Below are 10,730 nucleotides of genomic sequence, written 5' to 3'. Positions count from 1 at the left end.
TTGTGCATCAAGCTCAAAATAACCAAAGAATGTAAATGGCAGCAATGAAATGAACCTTAGCAGGACAAAACTTGCTAACAGTTTATTATTTGAGATGGCACTGTGGCAGAAATGTCCCTGAGCTGATGCTCTGTCTACAATGTCAAACTTTATCCACCTTTTTCTTCAACGTATAAGTAAGCTTATGGGTGAGACTTCCGGTTCATTAGCCGCAATAGGGAAATAACCACAAGAATAACAATGTGCAGTAAACGGTAAAACTGTTTGCACTACAAACCAGTGTGTTCATAATTAAGATATTACATTAAAATGATATGGTAAGACACCAATTTGCAATATTAAGCAGCAAAACCAGCTGCTTTGTAAAGCTAAAAATAGCTTGACGATGAGACCGGAAGCCACCCGTCAATTTACCATAAACCATAAAATACTTTATAGCTACCGTTGTATATTGTTAATTAAAATAACAAATACTAGTGAGACTGGGTGTGAACGTGAGTTTTAAGTCTACTGGACCAAATAAGTGTGTCCATAGTTAAAGAAACGAATATAAAAAGTTTTTTCGTCTTTCTTTATGAAAACAAACCACGGTTTATTGTAGTGAAAGTGTGGTAACAGTGTTTTTTTGGCGTATTGATTACCATTTGTATAGCCACCCCAGATAGCACAAGATGTCTGTTAAAGATCACTTAAATTGGAAAGCATCTGCGGTGTACAAACATCTGACAGACATCTTTCAGATGTAAGTTTTACATGCATTCTAAATTATAAACATCTTAAAAACATCAAATAGATGTCCAATTGACATCTGACAGGAAACATCCTATAGACATATTCCAGATGAGCAAACACTCTCCAAAAATACGTCTTTTAGATGTAAATGCAGACGTCAAATAGATGTCTCCGGGATGTATCCCTGTTGAAAAAAACTGCATATGCTGGTTAGGTAGGTTTTGATGCTGGTATGCTGGTTTAAGCTGGTCCTTTGCTGGTTTATGCATGACCAGCAAAGGACCAGCAAAAACCAGCTAAGGACCAGCATTAACCAGCAAAGGACCAGCATAAATCAGCTAAAACCAACATCAAAACCTACCTAACCAGCATATGCTGTTTTTTTCAACCGGGATGTGTGCTATCAAGGATTTGTATAGCCACATGTACGTCTGCAAGATGTCTGTTAAAGATCACTCAAACTGGAAAGCATCTGCGGTGTACAAACATCTGACAGATGTCCTTCAGATGTCAGTCATAAATCATAAACATCTTAAAGACATCTAATAGATGTCTATATTTGATTTCTGATAGGAAACATCCTATAGAGGTATTGCAGACACTCTTAAAAATATGTCTTCCATATGTAAATGCAGAAGTCAAATAGACATGGTTTGACTAAAAGAAACCATGTTTTTTGGTTTTATTTGTAGTAAAACTATGGTTAATTAAAGGGTGTGTAAATGAGCAACCAAAGTCAACATTTTGTTCTTGACAGCGTGTATGTTTCCGCATTCCAACCTGAAAACCCACACAAAAGTCGGAAGTACGACCTACCACCTCGGGAAATGGAAGCATGTGCATGCGTCAATAAACAAAAGGTGCATTCAGATAAGGATTAAATGCCATTTAGCGATTGGCTGACGTAGTGACTGCATCATCAGTTTCCAGTGCTCGTTTTCGGAGGTCTTGTCCTTTTTGATGTGGATGTGACCAATCAAATGCTTGGAAGGCTTCTTTGAAGGCTGAACTTCGTAAACAGACACTATAATGGTGCATTCTCTAATCTGTTGATCTGGCAACACAAAGGTCAGGACCTCATTGAACACAGTCACCTCCCAGCGCTTCTTCTGCTTTGTCCTCTGATGTCGAAGTTTGCAGTGGTTGCAGGTAATGCTGGTTCTGGCATAGAGAGCTGTGAAAAATAATATAAACGTAATTTTAGATAATTTATTAAGCTTGGTTAATGTTAAATTGTAAATACACTATTCTTAAAGGGATAGCGCACCCAAAAATGATAATTCTGTCAATAATTATTCACCCTCATGTCATTCCAGAAGAGAAGACATTTTTGTGTAAAGTTGTTATTTTTGTTTTCTCTGTGCACAAAAAGTATTCTTATTGCTTCATTACATTACGGTTGAACCACTTGTGTCACATTAACTGTTTCAGCAATGTCCTTACTACCTTTCAGAGCCTTGAACGTGTCAGTTGCTGTCTATGCAGGGTCAGAAAGCTCTCGGATTTCATCAAAAATATCTTAATTTGTGTTCTGAAGATGAACGAAGGTCTCATGTTTGGAACGACATGAGGGTGAGTAATTAATGACAGAATATTCATTTTTGGGTGCACCATCCCTTTAATTTTTAAAAGGCTATAAGCAATTTCGAACACTCCAACAATTCCACTCATTTATGATTCCTCACCTCTCTCAGTCTTATTGGGATGACATACTGTGCGGATCTTCAACACTCCCACCTCCAGCCTCTGAGATGTAGGCAAGTATTTCAGAGAAAGCAGTGCCTCACCAACCATGTCCTACACAGAAAATGTACCAGTTATTCCTCATCTCATAATTTCCAATTTGTTATACTGGGATAAAACATACTTTCTTGGGTACTTGCAGATCCTCTCTTAACTCCAGGGGATATGAAAGCTTCAGACTGTTCAGGGCAGCACGGGCCTCTCCTAGAACTCCATGTCTTGAGTATTTATCAAAATCCCTAACCTAAAAGAAAAATCTCAAGTGAATTACCACATCATGATAAAATAAAATGCAAGGCACGTTACGTACCTCAAATCTAACAGTGACTTTTGATACTTCCTCCTGGGCCAGAGTGCAAGAGAACTGATCTCCAAAAACAGGACTGCAGCTCTTTTTCACTAGACGCGTCTGCCATTCATCCAGAACGCACTGCAGTGAATTCTGCTCCTCATCTTCTCTTTCTGCCCACAGCAACCGCACCCAAACAAACGGGTCCACGCTGTGGCTAAAGTCTCGCACGGCTAGATCCTGGGCGTCCAGTACTGTCACCACCAGTTTGGACTGCAGCTGATCGTAGAACAGTGAAAAGCGTAGAGATCCTTGGATGTTCTCCTCTTCCATATCCACCATGCTAGCTAGATCTAAAGTACTGCCCAGGTTAGTGCAAGAGGTGCCAGGGGACATGCGGTGGCTCAGTTCCGCATAAAGAACCTCCATCTGATGGACAGAGTGTGTATCTGGTCTAGTAAAGTCATAGTCTCATTGGATATTTAGAAATATGCACATCATTTGACAAGCAAAGCAAACCATCTGTGAAACATGTTTTATATCTATTGTGTGTGATCTAGGTCAAAGCAAGCAAACACTAAGGAAGCAAACAGTACAAAATGGATGCTTTCCAGGTGATGAAGGCTTATGTAAATGTATCTTACCTTAGCGTCATTTGTTTGTGTAGCATACTGAAAACCTCCGCTCCTAGCCAACAGGCTATCTGCTAACAAAATATTCACTAGAATCAAATAGATGTTGATAGATATTCTGCATAAACCCAATTAGCATGTCTTCTATACTTTATTATTAAACATACTATTCAAAAGTTTTAGGTCAGTAAGATTATTAATGTTTTTGAAAGACTGCTAGGTTGCTAACCAAGACTTTATTTGATCATAAATACTAAAAACGGCTATATTTCTGTTTTTGTTGTGTCACATGATCTTTTAGAAATCATTCTAATATGCTGATTTGGTGTTTAATGTGGAAACTATGATACATTTTATTACTTCTTTGATGACTAGAAAGTTCAAAGGAACATAATGTAGGCTATTTATGTACTTTTGTAACGATATAAATGTCTTTACAGTTTCTTTTGGTCAATTTAGGGCATTCTTTCTTAATAAAAGTATTAATTTTAAGTACTCAACAACTACAAAAGTATCCTTATAATGACCCTTAAACCTTTGAACACTACTGTAGATATACAGTCAAGCCCGACATTATTCATACCCCTGGCAAATTCTGACTTAAAGTTACTTTTATTCAACCAGCAAGTTTTTTGACGGGGAGTGACACAGGCTTCTCTCAAAAGATAATTAGACGATGTGAAGATTAGAAGAGGCATCATTGTGGGGAAAAAATATTTCTTAGCTTTTATTTACATTTGAACAAAAAGTGGCATGTCCAAAATTATTCATACCCTTTGCAAACTGTCACAGTCTGTGGGAAAATCCAAAGTTCTATACCATTCCAAATAGTCCAAGCTGTTCTAAAGCATCCTAATTACCCTGATTCATTGGAAACAGCTGTTTTAATCAACGCAACAGGTGAAAAACAGAAACTCTCTGCTGTTGGTTTGTGGACAGTCATGGCTAAGACAAAGGAGCTCACTGAGGACCTGTGGCTGCGCATTGTGGCTGCTCACAAGTCGGGAAAGGGCTATTAGATCATATCTAAATGTTTTGAAGTTCCAGTGGCTACAGTGCAAAGTATTATTAAAAAATACAATACGTTCTGCATTGTGAAAAATCTCAGAAGACGTGGTCGGAAGCCAAAAGTGACACCTGTGCTGGCCAGGAGGATAGTGAGAGAGGTAAAAAAGAATCTAAGGATCACCACCAAGGCCATCCTGATGAATCTGGGCTCTGCTGATGGCAACATCTCAAGGCAGACAGTCCAACGGACACTGCACACCGCTGGGTTCCACGGACGTAGACCAAGGAGGACACCACTTCTCCAGATAAGGCACACAAAAGCCTGCTTGGCCTTTGTAAATGCTCATCTGGACAAAGAAGAAGACTTCTGGTCTTCTGTTTTATGGTCAGATGAAACAAAAATTTAATAGTTTGGCCACAATGATGTGTCCTACATTTGGCGTAAAAAAGGAGAAGCCTTCAACCTTAAGAACACCATCCCCACTGTCAAACATGGTGGTGGAAACCTAATGTTTTGGAGGTTATTTTTCAGCCGGTGGACCAGGGAACCTAATCACAGTAAATGGCATCATGAAAAGGAGCAATACATCAAAATTCTCAACAACAACATCAGGCAGTCTGCAGAGAAACTTGGCCTTGGGCACCAGTGGACATTTCAGCACGACAACGACCCAAAACACACAGCAAAAGTGGTAAAGAAATAGTTAGCAGACAAAAACATTATAGTTTTACAGTGGCCCAGCCAGAGTCCTGACTTAAATCTAGTTGAGAATCTGCAGAGGGAGCTAAAGATCAGGGTGAAGGCAAGGAGACCCTCCAACCTGAAAGAGTTGGAGCTCATCGCTAAAGATGAATGGGCAAAAATACCAGTGGAGACATGCAAAAATGAGGAAGCGTTTGTTTGCTGTAATAGCCAATAAAGGCTTTTCTATTGATTATTAAGAAGGGTATGAATAATTTTGGCACTTTTTGTTCAAATGTAAATAAAAGATAATTTTTTCCACAGTGATGCCTCTTGTACATCTTTTTATTATCTTCTGGGAGACGTCTGTGTCATTTCTAATAATAATAATAATAATAATAAAAATGCTAGTTGAATAAAAGTAACTTTAAGTCAGAACTTGCCAGGGGTATGAATAATTTCGGGCTTGACTGTAATAAATAATCTAAGCCACAAATACTAAATGCGTATCTAAAACTACAACTGTTAATAGCAATATGACTAATCTTGTGTAATATTAGGTTAAATATAAAAATCAAGTAATTCATTTGCATGAAAACTTACCAGGTCTTCGTGAAACAGGTAACTGTGCACAGAAGCGGTAAATCTGCCATAACAGAAGGCAGAGTGCTATAAGGAAAAGGACAACAGATATGCCCAAAATACCATATTCCAATTCCTCTGAGAATGCCAGTTGAATTTCTCTGAACGACAAACCCAAAATGGCAAAGAAAATCATGTCTGTCTACCATGTACAGACCTGGAAATGAAGGACATAGCGTTTTTTCATTGGGTTTATTGATATTGGTTGACAAGAATCAGATATATTTAATATAAAATATACCATATGAAGTATAAAATGAAGTACCTTTATATGTCTGTCTGTTTTGAGATACTCCCCAAGCGAAGACAAGGGTGGATTCTTGCAGGTTTAGGCATACTAAGTATATTTTGAAAAGGAAAGCATTTTAAAAAGAACCAAAGGCACAAACCCTACCTTTACAAGTTTAATTTTCATTCGTTAGTTCCATTTTTGTGAAAAAGCTACGACCGGAGCGGATCCATATTCAGATGTAGTTGACAGCGATCACCTGACATATAATCAGCAAACACAAGGGCAAACCTGTTTGAGCACTTGTTCATTAAACAGACTTCATCTGCACTGCCTTCGTAAAGCTACAGCTGACACTTAAGATAGATACGATGTGTTTCATTGGCAAATGTAGAATTGCTCTCTCTTTCTTTGCTAGCCTACTACACTGTGCAAATTCAATGGCCAGTTTATCACTGCCTGTATCCAAATGGCCACAGCTTGTGAGATTAGATAATTGCTTATGGAAAGGAGTGTCAGTATTGTAGATGGGAGAACCTCAATTTGCCTTTCAGAATAAAATAATATTCACAGAGATGTCATATTCTACCTGAGAAAACTGTGGATGACTCTATACTAAAATAAAAACAGTAGATGATTATGATGCAATAATTTGTAATAATAGTATAACTGCACTCTGCAATGAGATATAGCTGAACATAAAAAATATGGACTAATCTGAACTGTTCATTTATTTGAAAGTCTGCACCTGTGTATAAGAAAATGGTTACAGTTAAAGTCAAAAGTTTACATACACCTTGCAGAATCTGCAAAATGTTAATTATTTTACCAAAATGAGAGGGATCATACAAACTGCATGTTGTTTTTTATTTAGAACTGACTTGAATAAGATATTTCACATAAATACATATAGTCCACAAGAGAAAATAATAGTTGAATGATCCACAGCTGTGTTTTTTTGTTTAGTGATGGTTGTTCATGAGTCCCTTGTTTGTCCTGAACAGTTAAACTGCCCACTGTTCTTCAGAAAAATCCTTAAGGTCCCACAAATTCTTTGGGTTTTCAGCATTTTTGTGTATTTGTGCACAAACTTTTGAACAGGGTCATTTTAATTTATAATTTTTTTCCTCTTGTGGAAGTATATAAGTGAAATATCTTATTCTATTATATATTATCTATTCTATCTTTATATATTATATTATTTATATATTTCACTTATATACTTATATAATTTATAAAAATAGCCCTGTTCAAAAGTTTGTACACAAACACACAAAAATGCTGAAAACCCAAAGAATTTGTGGGACCTGCAGGATTTTTCTGAAGAATACATCTTTATTCATACATATACATTTTTATGGTTTTTAAGCCTTCTACAACACATTGTTATGCTTTACAAAACCATGAAAAAATAAATAATAAATAGTTCAGGTAGTTTTTCCTTGCCCTTAATGACTGTCATACCCTGTTGTAATTCATAAAGATGGCTTAAATTGTGAATAACATTCAGAATTATGGCTGTTTGTTGCAGTTAAACAAGAAAATGTGGCTTAAACTTTTTCATTATTTACCAAGCTCGATGTTATTATCATTTAAATGCCAATATGTCACAATAATTGAATCATAAGCCACTCTGATTGCTGTCACATTCACCATCCCATATATTGAAGTAGCATTTCATAAGCAAATAAATAAATAAATAAATAAAGATTATTAAATACATACATACAGTTGCTTCTATTGCTCGCATCTAAAACCATTTGCAGCTTCACCAGGGTAGTTGTTCACCAGTATAGTGAAGAAATGACCCATGATCCTTTTCAGTCAAACCACCAATCACAGACAACACACAGGAAATGCTTTCCTCAGGGCTCAATGGTGCCTGTATAAAAAGCAATCAACAAATCATAAGAGTCCATCACCCGTTTCAGACATTTTGTAACAATTTGGTTAGCAGATAGAAGAAAAAGACTCACTTCAGGTCCACCCATATCAGTGCGTACCCAGCCTGGATGCAGAGCCATACACAGGATACCATCTGCCTCCAGGTCCACTGCCAAGCATCTGGTGACCATATTCAGTGCACTCTGATACAAAGCAAATGAAACCGAGTATCTCCACTGATATGTTCACAGACATCTTCCCTGGGAATTAAACTTTTATCTTGACATTTGAGCACCAGGAACACAATATCACAAACCTTTGATGTTCTATAGGGGTACCATTTGAAACTATTGGCACGATCACCCCAGTAGAGCTCGATTGAACCTAGTAGAGATGTCATATTGATGACTGCAGCTTTGTGGATGCCCATCCCTGATCCCTTTGCAGCTGCTCGCTTCAGCAGTGGGAGCACGGCCTGCATGACAAGTTCAGTAAGTCAGTACGTTTGGCATGAGTGTGCATATGTGAATAAATTGTTTGTTGTTTCAATTTGAGAAAAGAAACCTTGGTGATCATCAACGGAGCAACAGAGTTGGTATGGAAGTTTTCCAACATCATATCTGCAGTGACTGTCTCAAGGTTAGCAACTACGTTAATTCCAGCATTGTTGATGAGACAGTTCAGACCCTCCTCTTGAACAAGCTGTTCCACCTCGGATGCAGCTCTCTCTATACTCTCCTGACTTGTAACATCTAGTAACAGAGATGTCCACGATTAACACTAAGGTGAAAAAGCAAACATTAAAGGGGTCATGACATGAGAAACCAAATTAGAATAGAAGAGGTCTTTATATGCCTAATACATCCTGCAAGTTTCATAACTTAAAGGTCCTCATCATCAATAAAAAACAATTTATGTAATAACACTCAAAAACCAACTCGTTTAGATCCGAGGTGCCAGGCGACGTCACCTGGGTGCAGTTGTTTGCATAAACACTGACTCCAGAGCAAGACATTGACGAATAGTCTTCTTCTCACCACAGGCCCCGTCCACTGGCATTCAAAAATGAGAGAGTCGCATTGCGTCGAAAGCAAATAGAAATTGGTCTGTCGTCAATAGGACAAATGGAGTGAAAAAACGTTCGCTTTGACGCGTTTTGTTACAGATATTAGAAGTTTCCCAGCGTTAGGTACAAGCAGATAGTTTATTTTTAATTGCATCCCGGATCGTGTCAAAGGATTGTTTGTAGTATTTTGTTTTGTAAATGAGGCACAGTGTCATGGAGAGTTCATAAAGAAACATTGTTAAAAGATGAAGCGGTACTAGATCTGACTGCAGCTGCATCACAAACTATAAGTAAATGGTTTTATGATTTCATAATGCTTTGTCTGGAAATGACAGTTTTATTTTGATCATGATGTCAAAACACTCACATGCAATAACAAATCCATGTCATGACCCTTTTAATTTCAAATACAGCTTCTTCTAGATCATTGGTTTACGTTAGCCAATTATAACTGGCCGAATACTGACAGGTCGTTTTGACCAGTGTTACCAGAACACAACTTTTACTGGGGGACCACCCTCAAAATGCCATTGGGCTAGTTTTGAGTAGCAATTGGGAGGGATTTGTTGTGAAAACCTGGCAACCCTGGTTTAGACAGAGTCAGAATGATGGTTGAAAATATTTTCAACCTTTTTCAACCTTTTTTGTGCTAAAGACATTATAAGTAACATTTATAAGTAAATAAGGAACATTTTAAGATAATTAAAAAAAAATCCATGTCATGACTTTTAATTTCAAATTCTGATTCTGCTAGATCACTGGTTCACAACTAGTGTCACCAGCCAAAAATGAATTGAAGACCTTTGTGAAAAACTAGGCTACATGGCCTCATCCACTAAACCTTTTAAGACAATAATGAAAAGGCAAAGAAAATCTGACCCTTTCCCATTTACGTTAAGTTTGAGGCACATTTGCCTTGTTTACGGATTTATAAAACTACAAATTCCATGGTAGTTCATTGTTATTATAATCCTTTAATTCATCTCTTGAGGGATTTTGTGCACAAAACTGTGTTGTGTTAGATCGCCACCTATCGTCCAATACAAAAAAATCTAGGTCATGAAGCAAAAGCCATGAAGAACCACTGTTTCAAACTAAACGCTATAATACTTACCCAGTTTAATGATGTGTACATTTTGATGCTCTTTTGCCAACCTTTGCAATTCCTATAAAACAAAAAGGCTTTTTAAAAATCTATTTCAAACTATTTTTTTCTTTTTTTATAATTATTACACGTTGGCTTTTAGGTCCGTGTAATAATTTAAATTACATGCAATATCTGTTCTTTTAATAAATTATTTAGCACTAAAAATCTAAAAGGAGGTAAATAATATGCACCCTTAATCTTATATATTAACATAACCTACAACGTTTGATGTTCAAATAGTGCACGTTGAGCGTAATTCTCAACATTCTTCTACAGTTAAAATGACTGTAAAAAGATCTGGGGCTGGTTTATAATGTTTGTGTAGTAGGCCTAACGCAAATACTAACGTTACTGTCTGCCCACAGCATTACCTTGGCTCCATCTGGATTGCGGGCAGTAGCGATAATCTTCCAGGGAGAGAAGCTTCCCGTTACCAGACTCTCAACTATCTGCAGCCCGATGCCTCGACTGGCTCCGGTGACCATAAGGTTTGAACAGTTTTTAAACGCATGAGCCATTTTGTCACTTTATAAAAAAAAAAAAAAGAGATAAAATTCCTATCCAGAAGAAGACAATACAAGTTAGACAACCAGGTGGTTAACAGTGTCGTCTTGAGTCACGTGATCCGGGAATCAGCTGTCTCCGTTGCGTCAGCAAAGTCGACAATTCCCCTGAA

The 10,730-nt window shown here is 37.4% G+C and overlaps 2 protein-coding genes across 2 annotated transcripts; both read right to left on the bottom strand.

Annotated features, from left to right (window-relative positions):
• LOC141346143 (synaptotagmin-2-like) lies at positions 1-6,680 on the bottom strand. The gene is made up of 6 exons (XM_073851059.1): positions 5,690-6,680; positions 3,409-3,470; positions 2,786-3,193; positions 2,600-2,719; positions 2,418-2,529; positions 1-1,906 (listed from the first exon to the last, which is right to left on the bottom strand). Exons 1-6 carry the CDS (start codon positions 5,862-5,864, stop codon positions 1,599-1,601), a joined length of 1,185 nt encoding a protein of 394 aa, XP_073707160.1. The 5' UTR covers positions 5,865-6,680; the 3' UTR covers positions 1-1,598.
• A 130-nt stretch (positions 6,681-6,810) lies between these two features.
• On the bottom strand, positions 6,811-10,657 carry LOC141346144 (C-signal-like). The gene is made up of 6 exons (XM_073851060.1): positions 10,426-10,657; positions 10,022-10,073; positions 8,406-8,593; positions 8,158-8,316; positions 7,934-8,044; positions 6,811-7,839 (listed from the first exon to the last, which is right to left on the bottom strand). Exons 1-6 carry the CDS (start codon positions 10,570-10,572, stop codon positions 7,726-7,728), a joined length of 771 nt encoding a protein of 256 aa, XP_073707161.1. The 5' UTR covers positions 10,573-10,657; the 3' UTR covers positions 6,811-7,725.
• Positions 10,658-10,730: the final 73 nt, after the last annotated feature.

Source organism: Garra rufa, chromosome 11 (genome assembly GCF_049309525.1).
Source record: "Garra rufa chromosome 11, GarRuf1.0, whole genome shotgun sequence".
In the NCBI taxonomy this organism is placed as follows: domain Eukaryota; kingdom Metazoa; phylum Chordata; class Actinopteri; order Cypriniformes; family Cyprinidae; genus Garra; species Garra rufa.
This window is presented reverse-complemented; position numbering and strand designations above follow the sequence as displayed.